The sequence below is a fragment of the Clarias gariepinus genome, chromosome 23 (genome assembly GCF_024256425.1).
Source record: "Clarias gariepinus isolate MV-2021 ecotype Netherlands chromosome 23, CGAR_prim_01v2, whole genome shotgun sequence".
In the NCBI taxonomy this organism is placed as follows: Eukaryota; Metazoa; Chordata; class Actinopteri; order Siluriformes; family Clariidae; genus Clarias; species Clarias gariepinus.
In genome coordinates, this window is record NC_071122.1 from 13,985,896 (window position 1) to 14,005,843 (window position 19,948).

Consider the following 19,948-nt stretch of genomic DNA (forward strand, 5'->3'; position numbering starts at 1 on the left):
GATGAATGTAATGTATAATACATGAACTTACAAACGATCTTTCTGTAGATGTTATGAACTTCCAGACTGACAGAGACTGACTTTATAATTATGAGTAATATATTTTAAAATATTAACATTGCAGGTAACACAACTGTGATCAAATAATGTGCAACAATGAGCGTTTTAAATAGTGGTTTGTAAACACAGAGGAAAAACACCATCTTTATTTGCTCAGAACCCATTTATTAGACAATCATGCCAACAATGCCATCATATAGACTGATTTTCCTTTTAATTTCCTACGTGCTCTACCACCAAAAGCCTGTTGTAACAGCATTATGAAGAATATAATGTTAAGGTATAACAGAGAAAGTAGATGGAATTGATAAGTGATCTGATTGGTGGTAACGAAAAAAGGAGGTCCCTAAATATCCTAAAAACATGGCTATGCTTCTGCAGTTGTGGGAACAACTCGTACATACAAAGTCTTGGTGTTCAGGCTCTTCAGAGATGTCTCGGTGAATTCTGAAATAATAAAAAAAAAGGTGAAATATAAGAGTCTAGCTCGTTTTTACTTTAACTGAAAAGTATTTGGCCAAAACTGACATTTACACAATATTCTCTTATTCAGTAGCATTTGTTTATTAACCAGGTCCGGTCATGCAGGATTACAGTATACTAAACTTCATTGTAGTGAAAACGTTGAAGTAAGGCTTTGAAATGTAAAAAAAAAAAAAAAAACAAGCAAGCAAATAGCTTTTATATACAGTAATAGCAGTGTATAGCTCAGTGTATTTATAAGACTTATAAAAAATGACTTATGATGCTAGATTACTACGACTACAGAATTAACAATTAACACAATGCTGGTTATAAAGATGCCAAGATTGTACATGGCTTTTGAAAAAAAAAAAAATTTTCTTGGGTCACTGCATACATCCATGTGCATGTGCCAAGCATTAGTGTCTTTGTTATTATTCCAAGATAAAAGTAAAATGAAGAAAACCTATTAGCAGACATGTAGTCTTTTGATTGATTACGAATATAAAATAGTAGCCTTAGAATTTAAATAAGAGAGAAGTGGATAAAGAAAAGACTGCTTTATCCAGATCAGTCACTGAGGCTTAAATAATTTTGTACAGTAAACAAACAAAAAAAAAGGTTAATTTTACAAATGTCAAAAGAAAAATGAAGCACACAACTCTACACATAACTTTTCATCAACACTCCAATTTTCAGTAATGAAACAGAACTGGCTTCTTCTATTATAAAATAATACATTTTGTTCTTTGAATTGTTTCTTTGCCATCTGTCTCATTGTATTTTTTTCCAGGTGTCAAAACAGCATCTAAGACTGTCTTTACCTTTCCAACGTCTTTTTTGTTATACAACAAATGTGTACGCTCAGCAAGTGGAACATGCTGCGTATTTATTTAGTTATTTTTCAGAAAAAGATTGTAAAGCTATCTTCTATTTCATTAAGCCTAAACATTTGCAGTCCAAAAATGAGAATTGAGATGAATGTATCGCGTCTCTGAACTAGCAAAGACTCGTATTTATCTCCAAGTCAGCTTGACTGGCTAAACGAAATGCTGAGGGATGTGACCCACTTTCTGTGAGATACTGAACGAATAAACACATACTTCATCATTACCTGGCTTTAGACAGGACACTGATTATCAGAGCACTCAGGTGCTCATAAAAAAAGTAATTTAAAACAAAAATATTTGATACTAGTTTATCAGGAATTGTATTTTATTCTTTTTATTTAAAAGGGGATAAAATGCTGCTGAATATTTTATTATGTTATTGTGCATTCAATCTATCTATCTATGTATTTATCTATCTATCTATCTATCTATCTATTATAATATGATAGTTCTAATATATTATTATTATAATATACATCATACTATTTTTCTATAGTATATACTGTATATCTGTTAAATGTGCCCGAAAAAATATTAATTACAAAACAAAATGATTTTATAAATGCCCATTAATTCATCAAATTTACCATTAATTCACAGAGTGGCCTAAAAATAAAAAAAAACAAAAGGGAGCCAAAAAATACCAAGCTGAAGATAAACAAACAACACACCCATTGGTCTACCCGAGCAATTATGTGGCATCTTAAATCTCATTTCTCTCTCTCTCTCTCTCTCTCTCACACACACACACACACACCCCAAGACACACACACACACCCCAAGACACACACACACACACACACCCCAAGACACACACACACACACACACCCCAAGACACACACACACACACACCCCAAGACACCCCCCCAAGACACACACACACACACACCCCAAGACACACACACACACACCCCAAGACACCCCCCCAAGACACACACACACACACACACCCCAAGACACACACACACACACCCCCAAGACACCCCCCCAAGACACCCCCCCCACACACACGCACCCCAAGACACACGCACCCCAAGACACACACACACACACGCACCCCAAGACACACACACACACACACCCCAAGACACACACACACACACGCACCCCAAGACACACACACACACCCCAAGACACACACACACACACCCCAAGACACACACACACACACCCCAAGACACACACACACACACCCCAAGACACACACACACACACCCCAACACACACACACACACACCCCAAGACACACACACACACACACACCCCAAGACACACACACACACACACCCCAAGACACACACACACACACACCCCAAGACACACACACACACACACCCCAAGACACACACACACACACACCCCAAGACACACACACACACACACACCAAGACACACACACACACACACTCAAAGACACACACACACACACCCCAAGACACACACACACCCCAAGACACACACACACACACCCCGAGACACACGCACACACACCCCGAGACACACGCACACACACCCCAAGACACACACACTCCAAGACACACACACACCAAGACACACACACACACACCCCCAGACACACACACACACACACCCCAAGACACACACACACACACACCCCAAGACACACACACACACACACCCCAAGACACACACACACACACACCCCAAGACACACACACACACACACCCCAAGACACACACACACACACACACCAAGACACACACACACACACACACCAAGACACACACACACACACTCCAAGACACACACACACACACACACCAAGACACACACACACACACCCCAAGACACACACACACCCCGAGACACACACACACACACACACACACACACACACCCCAAGACACACACACACACACCCCAAGACACACACACACACACCCCAAGACACACACACTCCAAGACACACACACACCAAGACACACACACACCAAGACACACACACACCAAGACACACACACACACACACACCCACCAAGACACACACACACGCACCCCAAGACACACACACACGCACCCCAAGACACACACACACGCACCCCAAGACACACACACACGCACCCCAAGACACACACACACACACACCCAAAGACACACACACACACACCCCAAGACACACACACACACACCCCAAGACACACACACACACACCCCAAGACACACACACACACACCCCAAGACACACACACACACACCCCAAGACACACACACACACACCCCAAGACACACACACACACACCCCAAGACACACACACACACACACCCCAAGACACACACACACACACACCCCAAGACACACACACACACACACCAAGACACACACACACACACACCAAGACACACACACACACACCCCAAGACACACACACACACACACCAAGACACACACACACACACACTCCAAGACACACACACACACACCCCAAGACACACACACACCCCGAGACACACACACACACACCCCAAGACACACACACACACACCCCAAGACACACACACACCCCAAGACACACACACACACACACCCCAAGACACACACACACACACACCCCAAGACACACACACACACACCCCAAGACACACACACACACACAAAGACACACACACACCAAGACACACACACACCAAGACACACACACACACACACACACACACCAAGACACACACACACACACCAAGACACACACACATACACCAAGACACACACACACACACATACACCAAGACACACACACACACACATACACCAAGACACACACACACACGTACACCAAGACACACACACACACATACACCAAGACACACACACATACTCACACACATACACCAAGACACACACACACACACACACACACACACACACACACACACACACACACATACACCAAGACACACACACACTCACACACATCAAGACACACCCAGGAGACACACTGTAATTCAGCAGATTATGGAGAAAATTCCACACAAGACTTGAAAAGCAGAAGCCATTATGCTCGCTCAGCCCTCATGTGTCTTACTAATCAGCAGCGCGCACTGAACGCTGCAAGGTCACTCACTGCTTTCCTTCAGGTCTTTCTAAGCCTCATTAAGGTCCTATTATTTCATCAGTTATGAAAGATATTATAAAAGGATATTACATAAGCAAAACTGCATCATTCTTCCTTCTAACAGAGTGCAACAACAATGTATTTTTAGTCACCTCAAATGTGAAGGAGTTTACTAATTAAGTCAGGCTACTGATTAGTCATGTTACAATGCCAACATTTTTCTTTTGGATACTTTTGGACGTTTCTTTGTGCACGGGTGCGTGGTCATGTTGGACCACTAAGGAGCCATTTCCAATCTGTTCCCACACAGTTGGAAGCATGAAGTTGTCCAAAATGTCTTGGTATGCTGAAGCATCAAAAGTTCCTTTAATTGGAACTAAGGGGTCGAGCCCAACTCCTGAAAAACAACCCCATATCTTGACACAATGCAGTCAGACAAGTATCGTTCTCCTGGCAACCGCCAAACCCAGACCCATCAGATTGTCAGACAGAAGCATGATTTGTCACTCTAGAGAACATGTCTCCACTGCTTTAGAGTCCAGTGTCGGCGTGCTTTACATCACTGTATCCGATGCTTTGCATTGCACTTGGTGATATAAGACTTTGGATGCACCTGCTCGGCCATGGAATCCCATTCCATTAAGCCTTCTACGTACGTTTTTAAGCTAATCTGAAGGCCACATGAAGTTTGGAGGTCTGTGGCTATTGACTCTGCAGAAATTTGGCGACCACTGTGCCTTCAGCATCCTCTGACCCCGCTCTGTGATTTTACATGGCCTACCACTTTAAGGCTGAGTCGCTTTTACTTTGTTATAATAACATTAACAGTTGACTGTGGAATATATATTTAGTAGAGAGAAATTTTCATGACTGGACTTATTGCGAAGGTGGCATCCTATCATGGTACCACGCTGGAATTCAATAAGCTCTTGAGAGCAACCCATTCTTTCACAAATGTTTGGTGAAGCGGTCTGCATGCCTAGCTGCTTGGTTTTATATACCTGTAACCATGGAAGTGATAGGAATACCTGAACTTAATGACTTGGATGGGTGAGTGAATACTTTTGGAAATATAGTGTAGCTACATCACAGATATCTAAACGGGTTGTATTTTACCACTGCAGTATGTTAGATATCCCATGATGTAGATGTCTTTCGGCTTTTTAGAATCTTACACAGTTGGCCAGGACATGCAGTTGGTAGATGCTCCCTGCTTTAACCATGGAAGCTATTCAGGTCTATAGAGATTCTAACTTACTAAAAATAAAACATTTTATACTACACTCGGATCATTAATCCTGAAAAAAAGAGCTCACTAAAATCGGTCATTATAGTGCTTTTTATTCAAAAAAACCACAGCATCAACATTTTCTAATGTTTACAGGCCAGTCTTGTGGTGTCTAGTTGCCGATGTCTACGAGACATGTGTATGTGTGCACGCAACGGTATGTGAGTTCTAAAACTAATTTGCTCACAGAGTTTTGAGTAGGGTTGGGTATCATTATTATTATTATTATTATTTTTTTTTTACACTAACGGTAAATCGATACTTTTAAAGCGGTATCAGCTGGGCCCGGGATGTACTGTACACACTGCCAGCTGATGTCTGCAAGCAGGTGCATGCCTCTGCTTTTAACCCGTTTGTCTTTAAATGTTTCATTAGGTTTGATGTGTTTCCACTTTTAAATGCAATTGTTAAAAAACATTTGTTGCGTGTCACAGGGTCGGAATAGTTTCCGTCAGAGCAGGTGTAACTACTAAATTTATGTGTGGTGGATGGTCTCATTACGCTGAGTTCTGCTTTTAGATCAAAACGTGAAAACAACATGAACACTCACGTTACTACAAAGATTAGTTAAATTTGTATTATTAGAGCTTTCCGACTTGCGTTCACATGCGTCCTTGAGGGTGATGATGCTTTTTACATCCATTTCAGAGAACCAGAGGACAAATATTTTTAGCAATCGCTCAGGCATTTAATTGAGGTAGCAAAATCTGCATTCAGATTGGGTTCTAGTACATATCAGTTATATAGGTACCGATGCCATATTGGCAATGGGTTTCAGGTACCCAACCCTAGTTTTAAGACATATGCATTTGCGCTTTTTCACCAACGCAACTGGCTTCATTACTATAAAGTGGGTTCAACGTGTTCTGGGGGTAAAAAACCCCCAGAAAACAAAAAAGACAGGTTCAGCTAAACAATTTAAGAATATATTCAGTTGTACTTGGTACTTTGTCCACTCCAAAGTAAGAAAATGCAGAAACTGTCCTTTTATGTGTTTATTTCTTATTTTCTCTTAATATGTCCTAATATAATATATGGTAGAGGTGTATATCTCTACAATACTCTAAAAACGGTGCACACACAACAATGCTGCTACGTTTAGGTGATTATTTTTTTTCTACCCATCAAAAATCTCCACCTTTCAAGTCTGGTCTATAAATAATAAAAAGTGCTCTGCTCCATCTATCGTTACTTATGATTTACCTAATGCGCTTCATATTACAAACTCTGACATTTTCTTCAAGCTGTATCTATAACGTTAGACTTTGTTTCCGCTTAATGATGAAATTGTGTTTTTGTCTACATATGATGCATTGTGCCTTAAACCAGTGGGAGTGCACGGGTCTGTGATGTCTAACCAGGATTTTTTTTTTAAAGTGTATAACAGTGCTAGTTAATCACAACCCAACATTATCAAAATTACAGATTTCCTCTACTTGGTTATTATTGTTGGTCTTTTGACTGCTCTCGTAGAGGGGGCACCACAGCGGACCATCTGATCTGCACCACAACTTGGCACACTTTTTATGCTGGATGTAGTTCTTGACTCAATCCTCCCATTTTATCCGGCACACATCCAGTGTTCTTATGAGTGTATACCCTTATATCATCATAAACCAGTTCCTAGTTCCAAACCGATGGGTGGGCTGGGGCTGGAGTTTGGGCGTTGGTTGAAATTAGAATTAATTGTTCACTTGAACTGAAGGAGTTTAAACTAAACATTAATGATACAATAACAAGTACGCCTATAATAAATCACAATTAAATAATAATAATAGTAAAAAAAAAATCCACCTTCAATAAATAGGCAAAATATGTATATGTATGTTTAAAGTGTTCATGTAACTAATTTATACTAAGGAGCATATGGAATTTATTGTATTTTATTTTATACATAAAACAGTCTCTAGATGAATAAAGGAGGAGGGTACAGCCATGTTTCTGCTGCAGTCCTTCATGACTGGTAATACCTTCAGTCACAACAAACAGGATCATATTCAAAACTAATTAGACAGACAGGTGGAATGAAATTATTCCGAAAGCTTTTAAATTAAATAATTTAGAGTATGTGACAGTCTAGCATGTGAAAATGGCATCTAACTGTTTGGAGCGGTGATCCAAATACTAATTTTCAAATGACTAAAAAAGATTGATATTTCTTCATGTAATGTACTGTAGAACATCATGATCAAAAAAGATCAACAATAAACTCTTATATTGCTAGAATATTTTTGTTCTGTATATGGTTCAAACGTTCATGTTTTCATTCAGTGAACAGCATTGTGGGACCGCAAACATGTAATACCTGTTCCAAAATAAAGAAAAGACGCATACAACCTGTCCGACTTTATCTTGGGGAAGCAAACACTGACCAGAGATGCTACCCACACACACAGCCTACGCTACGCTGAGCAATCTGTACGATATGTAATAGCTAAAATATATTTATATCGCAATATGGATCTTTCCATACTTCTGTTTCTTTCTCTACTTTCATCCACTGATAGCATGGGGAACTACACCATCAAACACATCACTTCAATTACAATAACTATATGAGACAAAAGCATATGCTTGTCTCTCAATCTATGATCTCTGTGATGTACTGAGCAAACTTCCCATACCTTCTTTGAGCTCCTCGTCCATGTAAAGTTTAATCTTCCTGCCTCGGAGGCCGAAGACTTTGGCTGTTTCGGCGATCAGGGCCGTAGGCTGGAGGCTATTTTGACCTGCAGGATTGGCGAGCAGCAACGTGCCAACATCACCCCTCTGGCACTCTGTGTGAGGATGAAAGTCTTAGTATTAAACCATTAACATAACAAATGTGCACCAATTTAAACACAGACTCACAGCACCTGGCAATACAATAAATACTATTCCGCTACCCCTCTGTGGTGTAATAACCTGGCATAGCGACCTACATTTGTGCCTCATGTCCATCCTTAAGAGGGCACAGTCTACAGGCTACCAGTATTACTTTTAAAAATATAAATATGCTATAATCCAGTAAGATCTGAGTGATAATGCAAATGATTATTAACTCACTCATCGTCTCTACTGCTTTATCCTGTATACAGGGGGGCTTGGTGCCTAGTCCAGGAACCTTGGGGCACGCCACCCTGGACAGGTGCCAATTTATCTTGTTTAACTTTTTAGTTATAGTCGATAAATTCAAACGTAAATTTGTAATACAGTCATGTTATCACTAATATTATGGATCTAAATTTTGGAGTCATATTGTTAAACCAAAAGCCAGGACAAGCGTAGTATTAGAACTTTGCAGAACTTTGGATGTAATATCTTCAGCCAAAATGAACAAATCCTCAAAAATTTATATAACATCTTACAGTATATTCTAAAATATGTGACATTAAATTGATCTTTTAAGAGAGAGTGGAGGTTTTCTACAAACTCTCTAAATGCAGAAACTATCAGAGAGAGACTTAAACAAATGCAAAAAAATATGTAGATTTGAAAATGTGTGGAATAAATTATTGAGGATAAATTAGCATTATGATTGTTATGTTAAATTATAAAATTATTAAATCTTTTTTTCTGGTCCTTTCTTCTCTCTCTCTTTCCCACTATCTGATCATTTTTGTGCTTTCTGACACTGATCATTGTACTTTACTGTTTAATTTGCAAGTAAATATTTAGTCAATATAAGCATGTGTGTTTTAGTGTGGTTTGACCATATGAAGCTTACTTTTGCCTCCATGGTAAGGTCGACTTTTACATTAAATCACCCTATACTCACTCACTCACTCACTCATCATCTATCCTGTATACTGGGTCATGGGGGGGTCTGAAGCCTATCCAAGGGAATTTGAGCACAAGTTGGGGAATATGTTGGACCAAGTGCAAATCCATCGCAGGGCACACACACATGCTCATTCATACATACACACAGGCAATTTGGGAACGCCAGTTTCAAGATGTGAATTAAAGACTGACTTTTTTTTTTTTTGAGGACTTTAAAAAATATATTGCATTACCTTCTTTTCCATAAACTTAAAATGACCTGGACAAACTAATAAACAGTTTGATGGCTACTTGTAGCCCACCAGTGTGGTACTCTCTATGCCCTCAATAAAATGTGTCTTTCTTTTTTCAGTTTAATGACAAGGTGACGTGTAAAATAAAATAAGTCAGAGAGATCTGTCCTTGTTGTAGTTTAGTAACTTGCATGGAGTTTTGCTGAATGTTACTGGAAATATATCATTCTAGTCGCTCTTCACCGAGCATCATATTCCCTTACATAAGCGTACTGTAGTCTCAGTCTCAGTGTTATACTTTGCGCAAATTATTATTCCAGTTCTGTTACTATTTTTCGCTTTACGGTGCGCCAGAACAGTACAGAGATTTGTCCTTTGTTGCTATGGCCTGGCTCAGCAGCAGCATGACTAATCATGAAAGCAAATTAAATAAAAAAGGGTGCTGTACCTGCAGGACATGCGTTGATGAGTTGTAGGTTGATGTAAGGACACAGCAGAGAGTCGGAAAGGCTTTTTTCTGTAGGACAAGCTCCTGATGTTACACACAGAGTCTTCCCACTCAGAGCCAGGAGATCACTGCTGTTCTTCAGCTCTGCAAACAAACACAATCACATTGAGTAATCTGCATCACAATTGCTTTTTAATGGGACTTGCCATCATTCCTTCATTTCTCTCTCTCTCGCGTTCAACAATTAGTCATTTAGTCAATACTTTTATCCAATGCAATTTACAGAGGTAACAACAGCTTCTCAGGCATCTCTGGGACTGGAAGTAAGGTTGTGTAGTTTGGGCTTCAGTATTCAACAAACATGAGCGATTTCTTTTGGTTTGATTTTTAGAAAACTATACCACTGTGGATAACATTTTTTGGCAATTGGCTATGCTGTTCCCTCAACTTTGCTAAGACTCACCTATGAAGAGTGGCCTTGAAGCGAAAAAAAAGAAATTTTTCAGAAATTTTTGGTTGTCGAACTCGCGTGGTGACGTTAGTTTGGCAGCATCATGGACTTTGGGACCTACAGTTAGAATTACTTTGGTGCAATGACGTCGGAACATTGTTGACTGCATGACCATGGAATTATGTTAAACAAATACCCCCTTACAAAGTTGCCAAACCTTTGCTAAACAACTTGATGTCAAAGATCTCTTCTAGATCAGATGCAGTGCAAACACAGTAATTTGGGAACTAACATTCACCCTATGGCAATATTTCCAAAACAAAAATTGAAACACAGAAGTAACATTAAAACACTATGAGATGTGTGATATATATGCACTGTTTGTGGGAAGTTGTTGCATCTGTCCCTATCTCCGATCATAATTCTAAACCCCGTAAGTAACTTAAGGGGCGTTGGCCTGATGGTGGACGTAATTACAAAGTCGGAAACAAGTCCTTTTCAATACAATGCTCATCCAACATTTTATTCCTGCACAAAAGTGATAACGGTAGTTGCGCCATCTGGCAGATTTGAGAGGCACTGATCTGTATTGTCAGTCTTTTTTGAGTTCCATGTTTGTGTTTCAGATTTGGCCTAGAATAAGGGGCTCTGTATAGACTGTTAAATCTGTACAGTATAAGTTCACAATCCCTAACAAATGGGTTGGATAGAATCTTTGGATTTATGCATCACCCAGTCAATATAACCATTTAAATTTACGGCATTTGGCAGACACCCATATTCATAGTGACTTGCCAGCAAGGGTTGAGGGAGTTGATCAAAACCCAATGGTGTCCACTTAGTGGTTTGAACCTCGGACCTTCCGAATCGGAGTCCAAAGCCCTACCACAACCAATCCAATTAATATTAGACAAGCATTAGTGCTACATGTGATGAAGGTATTAATAAAAAAGCATGTATTTGGTCATTGAACTCATGTTTAATGCAGAAAGAGAATATTTTGAATGCTTAACTTTGTGGGACATCATTTAACTGATTACTCGTACTCAGTATCTCTAGTTCTAATTGAAGCGTTAATGGACATTCAGTGAGCTCATCAACAGTGGTTTCTTTTTTTTCCCACTCCTCTCATTAATGTCTTTGCTGTGTCGGCGACATCATCACAGTCTTTCCATCTGTTGTGCTGGCAGCAGGAGTTCTGCTTCGTTTTAATCAATTGTCTTTTTTATCCTTCTTTTATGAGTAAAACAACATCAGGACAGGAAAACACGGTGCTGTTTAAACACTCCAGCTCTGGCTTGTTACAGTATTATGATTAACAACCGTCTTCAATGCCTGTCAACGGACCAATCACCAGTGAATGATTTATTACATATAGCGTAATAATCGGATGTGTGTTTTACTATAAGAGCACTAAAAGCAAAGTGATTAGGTCATGGTTTAATATTTCATGTTTATCATTGGGAATGGGTGGGTATTACGTTATAAATTTTAGGAGTGTGTGCGCGTGTCAAATCACAATAACTATTTATTATGCTTTACAATATCGCAAGAGTATACACTCATGAGAACACCGGATGCAGTGCCGGTCCAAAGCCAGGATGAAATGGTAGGGTTACGTCAGGAAGGGCATCTGGAGTAAAACTACTGCCAAGTTGTGGGCGGATCGCTGAGACCAAAAGACCAACAACAACATCCAATCAACCCACATGATTGGAAAAATGCATAAATAAGCATGTGTATGGAAGCTCCTGTTAAAATAGATGGTGAGTATGCATTTTATAAAGAAATACTATTTTTTAAACAGAACTATAGCATTGCAGTATTTATAACAGGACTAATTATTATCTCGGGAGCATTAACCCCTGCTGTCGCCACAACTGTCTTGAATAAAATGATCACACAGAACTCTATGCAAGGTCGAGCAGAAGCATGCAAGTTGAAGTTAACTTTTAAAATAATGGGAAAGCCCATTACATCTTTGTTTTGAAATTGGTTTTATTCACTCGTGCTATGCAAAAATGACAGGACTTATGTGCAACTTCACAAAAATATGTGCTTAACTTCTGTATCAGTCTCTAATGCCCTTCTGTAAGAATATTTTACGTTTTGGAAGCTGTAACAGATTGGATCTACTGTGTCTCCTGAGACCTTGCATTCCCTTATCTCCAACACACACGCACAGCTTTGTTCAGTGAAGCAGAACCTCTTTGGCAGGTATCCGTCCCTCACTAGGGGCCACATAAACAACCCGAGTGTAAAACAGATAAACAGATGTCGTGCTTTTAAAAATCGAGTGAAAATAAGAAACACCTGCATTCTGTCTATATGAATACGTTAGTAATGTACCTATTAACCCCACAACCACAAGTTGTCCCTGTTGGGCCCTTGAGCAGGGCCCTTAACCCTCATGGCTTAAGTTGCTCTGGATAAGGGCATCTGCTAAATGCCTGAATGTAAATGTATCATTATTTACATAACACATTACTGGTCCGTGTAAGGTGTTTTACAGACACACAAACTACCAATCAAAAGTTTGGACACACCTTCTAATTCCATTGTCATTCCTGATTTTTATTTCTTTTATTTCTCTCTCTTTAATTCACTCTGTAAAGCCTTCAGGGCTTGATGTTAATTGGTAATTTCTGAGGCTGGTAGCTTCTCTGCAGCAGAGATAAGTTTTGGTCTTGTTTTCCTGGGATGGTCTTCATGGGAGCCAGTTTCATTATGGTGCTTGCAAGAATTATTCCAGAATGACCATGTCCTAAAGTAACTGACTGTTGATCATGTTACTTTACCTAGCTATACGTGTTATTTTAACTACAACAATAAAATATAAAAAATAAAACACTAACATGGAAATATGATCACAGTGACCTAAAGATTGAACCTGGTTTATTAAACAATACTGACTGTCCCCTGCCTTCAGCAGGGTCAAATTAATGCACTGGTCAAGGATAACAACTAATGAAACTTGAAATAAATTTACCGGAAAATTCATATTAAATTTATATACCCTTATACAATTATATACAATAATCAACAATAGTTTGGGCACCTCTTGATAAATAACAGATTTGGTGATTTTTTTTTTCATTAAAAAGATGTTAACACAGTCTCTCTTGGAAATGGATAAAAATGCACAACACTGATGCGTAGTTAAATTTTATGTCATGAATTGAACAAAGATAAAAAAAATATAAACATTACTGTGGCACTGTGCAAAAGTTTGGGCACCCTACATAATCAGTACTTAGTAACACCTTCTTCTGGCAGATATCACAGCTTGCAAACGCTTTTTATAGCCAGCTAAAAAAAAAGATTTGAAGAGTCAAAGTATTTGTAAAGCTTTGAAATTGGCATTTACTAATGACAGCTGTTGCCATGCATCAGATCTAACGAGCTGATTGAGGTCTGAAACCTTGTAAAAAGAATCTAAAATTCTGAGACTCTTAGGGTATCCAAACTTTTGCACAGTGCCACCATAATGTTTTTATTTTTTATCTTTGTTCAATAAAACAAAAACTCAAAAAAAAAAAAAAAAAAAAAAATATATATATATATATATATATATATATATATATATTTATGACATTAGAAGTAGCTATGCATCAATGTTTGCTGAAAATATTGTGCATTTTTTTTCTATTTTCAAGAGAGACAGTTTTAACATCTTTTCAATAAAAAAAATCACCAAAATCTGTTATTTACCCAAACTTTGGCATAAGACTGTGTGTGTGTGTGTGTGTGTGTGTGTGTGTGTGTGTGTATATATATATATATATATATATATATATATATATATATATATATATATATATATTGAGAAGGATATGCAAAACCCTTAACTTTGTTGTTTCTGCTATAATTGTTTACAGTGCCAAACGTTTCACCAATTTCACCAAGCATTTCAGTGATCGCCATTTATGATGTTTGTTTCGAACACATTTCTTCCACAATGTTTAATAGTGAAAGTAAGAACATTTCCACAGGCACAATGCCGTAAGTTCTTACAGAATTGGGACTTAACATCTGTATGGACAAAGCTTCAATTTACTAATGACACTATCTGTCAATTGCCAGTATGAGTGAAAATAGGTCGGTACTGTCTGCAGGACTGGAAAGAGTGGAGAACAGCTGCCTGCCAAAATCCACATTTAAAATGGAAGCCCTTTCAGCAAGAAAACACATGATAACGTTATTTCATCTTTAACAACACACTGTCTCCTTAATAATTGGAGCTAACTAGCTTCTGAAACAAGGCTTAATACCTCTCTAACCTCTACGGCACTACGTCTTATGTAACGCACCAGCTTTTTATTATAATATGCATAAATTATTATATATAGGAAACATATGAGATTTAATGGACTGTCATACACCTCCATGGTTTATTCCCATGGCTACATAATAAAGGTAAGAATTAAAACCTACAGTACTTTTACCCCTGTTTATTACACTTTCGCCAGCTTCGCCAGTTGTGATTAGTTAATTCAACCAAAGCCAAAAGGATGTGGGTTGGCGGAGCAAAATAATAGTCGCAATTCCTGTTTCAATGGGGAGTAATATCACTATTATGTGTCAATGGGGCAAATTTGGGCACCTCTTGCGCTCCAGGGGCATAACTTATACCCTCTTGTGGGGTATGTTCTCACACAGTTTGCAAGCCTCTTTTAAGTCAATAAGGAGAATGTTTTTTGGGGGGGAGGGTTTCATGGTAGTTAAATCAGCAATACATAAACCAAAAACAAGAAGAATGACATGAGAAAAAAAAATTGTAAGCTAAAAAAAGAAAAATGGAGCTGTTGTTTAAAATTGGTAATAGACAGAGTACTGAGTGTTCCAGAAGCTCATTATTATCATTTAAATGCACTTTCTACATCTCACTGCATGTGATGTCCTAGATGAAAGCCCCAGAACAGCATCGTCGGTGTGTGTAAGGATGAATCAGCACATGTGCCTAAGTGTATTATAAAAAACCTGCATCAATTATGTGCAAATCTTCACACTTGACATAAAACACACAGTGTTGTGATTAATGTCTTTCTTTCCTTCTTTCTTTCTTGTATTTCCTTGCATTTTTTTTTGCTAATCATTTTCCTGTTTTTCACTTTCTCTTAGCATTAAAATTCGCCCTCCTTCATCATTACATTCGCAGTGTTTCAATCTCACTTCCTTCACATTGTTTCACTCTCATTACATTTCTTTCTTTCTTTCTCTTCCTTCTATTTTGTATTCGTCTTTCCTTCCATACAGATTTTCTCATATATTATTTTTTGGTTGTTGTTGATTGACGTTTCCTACGAAGTGGAATCTGTCTGTTTTGTTGAGTGTACTGCCAAAGAAACTGTATAATCAGTTTAATTCATAAAAGCACAAGAGTGATCAATTTAAATGCGCTTGAAATTTCTCAACTTTTAAATCAATACGTCCATGAAAAACACAGACTATTGTCAATTCTTTCAAAAGCACCAGCTCTGCTCAAGCATCCAAGCTGAAACTGTTGTACACTATTACTGCACATAGTTCTTATCTACAGTAAGAAAAATGGTGTATTTGCACGGACCAGTAATATGACCTGTTTAGGGTGAATAATAACAACAATGTACTGCAGAAACAAGAGCACATCTTACCAACAGTCCCACTGAAAATGGCCAAAGGCGCATCGTTGAGTTTGAAAATGCTGCGGCAAACTGTCTTCAGCTTCTCTACGTCCAGTTTATTGTCTCCCTTGGGATTTTCCAGTAGAATCATTCCCTCTGAGAAATGAGAAAAATAAAACAAGTTAGCCTTATACTAGGCATGTACAGCTGTGGCCAAAAGTTTTGAGAATGATACAGATATTAATTTTCTTAAAGTCTGCTGCTTCAGTGTAACATCTTTTTGTCAGATGTTATTTTATCAGTGTCAAAGGCTTTTATTGACGATTACATTAAGTTTATGCAAAGTCAATATTTGCAGTCAAGTTAAAAGAGTCAAGTTTTTTTTGTTCTTTTTCAACACCTCCGCAATTCACCCTGCCATGCCGTCAATCAAATTTTGGGCCACATCCTGACTGATGGCAGCCCATTCTTGCGTAATCAAAGCTTGGAGTTTCTCAGAATTCGTGGGTTTTTGTTTGTCCAATGGGATTAAGGTCTGCCGTGTTTTCTGACCATAGACTCAAAATGTCGATGTCTTGTTTCCTGAGCTACTTAGTGATCACGTTTGCCTTATGGCAAGAAGCTCAATCATGCTGGAAAAGGCTATGTTTATCACCAAACTGTCCTTGGATGATTGGGAGAACTTGCTCTTTGAGGATGTTTTTGTGATATTCTATATTCATGGATGTGTTCTTAGGCAAAATTGTGATTGAGCCTGATACATGAATAACACTTGATGAAAAGATCTAAAAACACTAAAGCAACAGACTCCGTAAGAATGTATATTTGTGTCATTTTTTCGTAAAACTTTTAATCATAACTGTAGAGCTGAATACAAACATTTATTAAAGCATTAAAGAAGCTTTCTGAAAAAACAAAACAAAAAAAAAAAACATTGGACAAGGAATACAATCACACTACAAACAACTCTACACACACCACAATGATATTATCACTACTGGACAAACATCATCTTATTTTATAGAGGTCCATTTCCATTAATATAAATCGTATATATTAGGGTGAGGTAACACATTGTTTACACTTATTTACCTTGTTGTTTATTGTTGAGGTTGACTCTGAGGTTGATGTATGCACATGCAGGGCCAGTGAGCGGCACCCTGGAGACCTCTGCTCCCTTAATGATGGTCAAATCCAAGTCGGAACCCTTCAACTACAAACCAAATACAGCTTATAGTCAAAAACATGACCGTGTGCACTATATGCCCAAAACGATTGTGGACACCTGAGCAGAACACCCATATGTAGGCCTGTACCATAAAAGTTTTACTTAAAACAATGAGCATAAACATGGTCCAGTAGTCAGTAACACTGACTGCACCCCAGGCATCTACCAGACATCAGTGTCTGGTCTGACTAATACTTTTGTGACTAAATAAAAATGAATCCCACAAGCATGCTCCAAAACCTAGTGCATTCGCTTCCCAGAAGAGAGGATGTTACCTTAACATGATAGGGGTAACTAAATCTGGTTAGGTGTCCATGTAGTTAACATTTTAGAAATACTGGACATATACAGGAAATGCAATAATTCACCTGAGTTTTTTCTTGGACAATCACACCGGCGGTTTGGGGAACGGGATAAGGCTTCAGGGGAGCCTTCGTAGTGGCATAGATGAAGTCCGAATGAGCCTGGATCACTTTATCTAGATAATCACCTGCAGGCTCTGAGCTGTAGTACACCGTGATCTCATCAGATGGGACCAGGTGACCCTTGAGAGAGAGAGAGAGAGAACAAAACACGAACCCTATTAACCCAATCAGCTCCACCATATTGGAAACATTTGCTGTTCTTATTTACAGCTGAAGATCTAAATCCATTCCATTTGTAGGGCCTGTATTGTTCATTAGCTCAACAGTAGGCTCTGTTGCAGTGCTGGGATTTAAACTTAAAATCTTCTGTTGATAAAGCCTCATTTGTTGGGGATAAGAGTTAAAACTTGCTTTTAATTAACAACAGGTTTGTACAATTTTTAGCATTGAATTTAAGGAAAACAATCATTATTAGATTACATAAAAATATTCCAATATATACAATGTAACCAATTAAAAAAAGCTCTATAGAAAGGTGAAAAAAGAGAGAAGTGCAGTACTACAAACTACAGTACATAATTGATTCTTAAATTCTATATCTTGAAAACAAGATAAAAAAAAACTTGTATTATTTTAGGAAAATAATAAACTTAGAAAGCACTTTAATCTACTTTATTGCCATTTAGTTAACTGAATACTATTTCTTCCTAAACATATTTAAAAAAAGAGATTAAATGACAGTCTGCCTTTTGAAACCTTTTGGAATAGTATTATCTTCTTTCCTTTTTCATACACTACAGTTACGGGCTAAAGCTCCCTCAACACAGTTTTCTTTTTCCTCAAACATTCTGCAACATTCTGCGACCCCCACCAGTCACTGCCTCCTTTAAGGAAAGGATAACAAAACCTCTAATTCCCTCCCATGGAAAATTCCTCATGTTTTTCAGAGTTTCAATAAGAAAGGAATTCAGCCTTGGTCCTTTGCCAGAGACCCCCTTCCCCTTTCACATGTACATAACATATATGGTACACACCAGGCAAACGGGCTGGAATGGAAAAAAAAAAAAAAAAAAAGTTTGTTTATTAAGGAAGGGGGAAGAAAAAGAGGGCAGAAGGAAATCCGTCTTACTTTCCTGATTTCCATAACACTTCAAAAAGCAGCAAATGTCTCTGGGTAATTAAGCTTATTAAGCCTGCTCAGCTCCATGCACATGTAATTCTGGAGTGGAAAAAGTGTCCCCCACCCCCCCCCCCAAAGAGCAGTGCTCCAACCCTGGGAAAGGCAAATGAGCCAGACCCCATGAGAGAAGGCAAACAAACACCGGGTGGAGTGATGAAGGGACGCCAGAGCAATAAAGATGAATGCAACAAGCCTCTGCATTTAATTCCTCTTGATACATTGAAACAATTAAACCTTTACCTTTTCATTAATCTCACAAATTAATACGGCATCAGTTAAACATTGTTGCGGGTTGATGGGGAATCATCATCATCATGCGTTCCTACCTTCTTGCGCAGTTTCTGGATGCGGTTTATAACTTCCCGAGCCACTCCTTCGTCCACCATAGACTGATCAGGAGTGATGTCCAAGAGCACCAAGAGCTAGAGGGGAAACAAAAAATAAATAATATTGCTCAAATAAAATCAATCTTTGGTGTATTAGATGCCATAATAAAACTTAATTTTAGAATTTTAGAGGACATTTTACTTTACCCTTACTTCCAACGTTTAATAATTAATACTAACAAAATCTGCAAATTTCCTCTGTAATGAAGTCTGTCAGTATTCTCTCTATGACTGGTGGCTAAAGTTTGCTTCTTCAGTTTTGGACTGCGATAACAAGTGATTTGTATTTTTACCCTAAACCACATAATCTCAATTTAAAATAGATAAATAATTAGTAATAATAAGATATGTAATAATTGACTGAACAAGTGATTCCCATTGAATTAACTTCAATACAATTAATCTTTCCAATGTTTCCATCTACAGCCAATTCATCTATACCACTTTATCCTGTATACAGTGTTGCGGGGGGGAGCCTATCAGAGGAGACTTAGGGCAAGAGGCAGGATACACCCTAAT

The 19,948-nt window shown here is 38.4% G+C and overlaps 1 protein-coding gene across 1 annotated transcript in view; it reads right to left on the reverse strand.

Moving 5' to 3' along the window:
- Positions 1-204: 204 nt before the first annotated feature.
- Positions 205-19,948, reverse strand: part of iars1 (isoleucyl-tRNA synthetase 1) — a 79,103-nt gene continuing 59,359 nt past the window's right edge. Inside the window, exons 28-34 of the mRNA XM_053484177.1 lie at positions 19,370-19,465; positions 17,867-18,043; positions 17,363-17,483; positions 16,301-16,426; positions 10,217-10,360; positions 8,398-8,550; positions 205-507 (exon numbers count right to left, since the gene is read on the reverse strand). Coding sequence (XP_053340152.1) covers positions 428-507; positions 8,398-8,550; positions 10,217-10,360; positions 16,301-16,426; positions 17,363-17,483; positions 17,867-18,043; positions 19,370-19,465 — 897 coding nt within the window. The 3' untranslated portion in view covers positions 205-427. The remainder of the gene's footprint in view (positions 508-8,397; positions 8,551-10,216; positions 10,361-16,300; positions 16,427-17,362; positions 17,484-17,866; positions 18,044-19,369; positions 19,466-19,948) is intronic.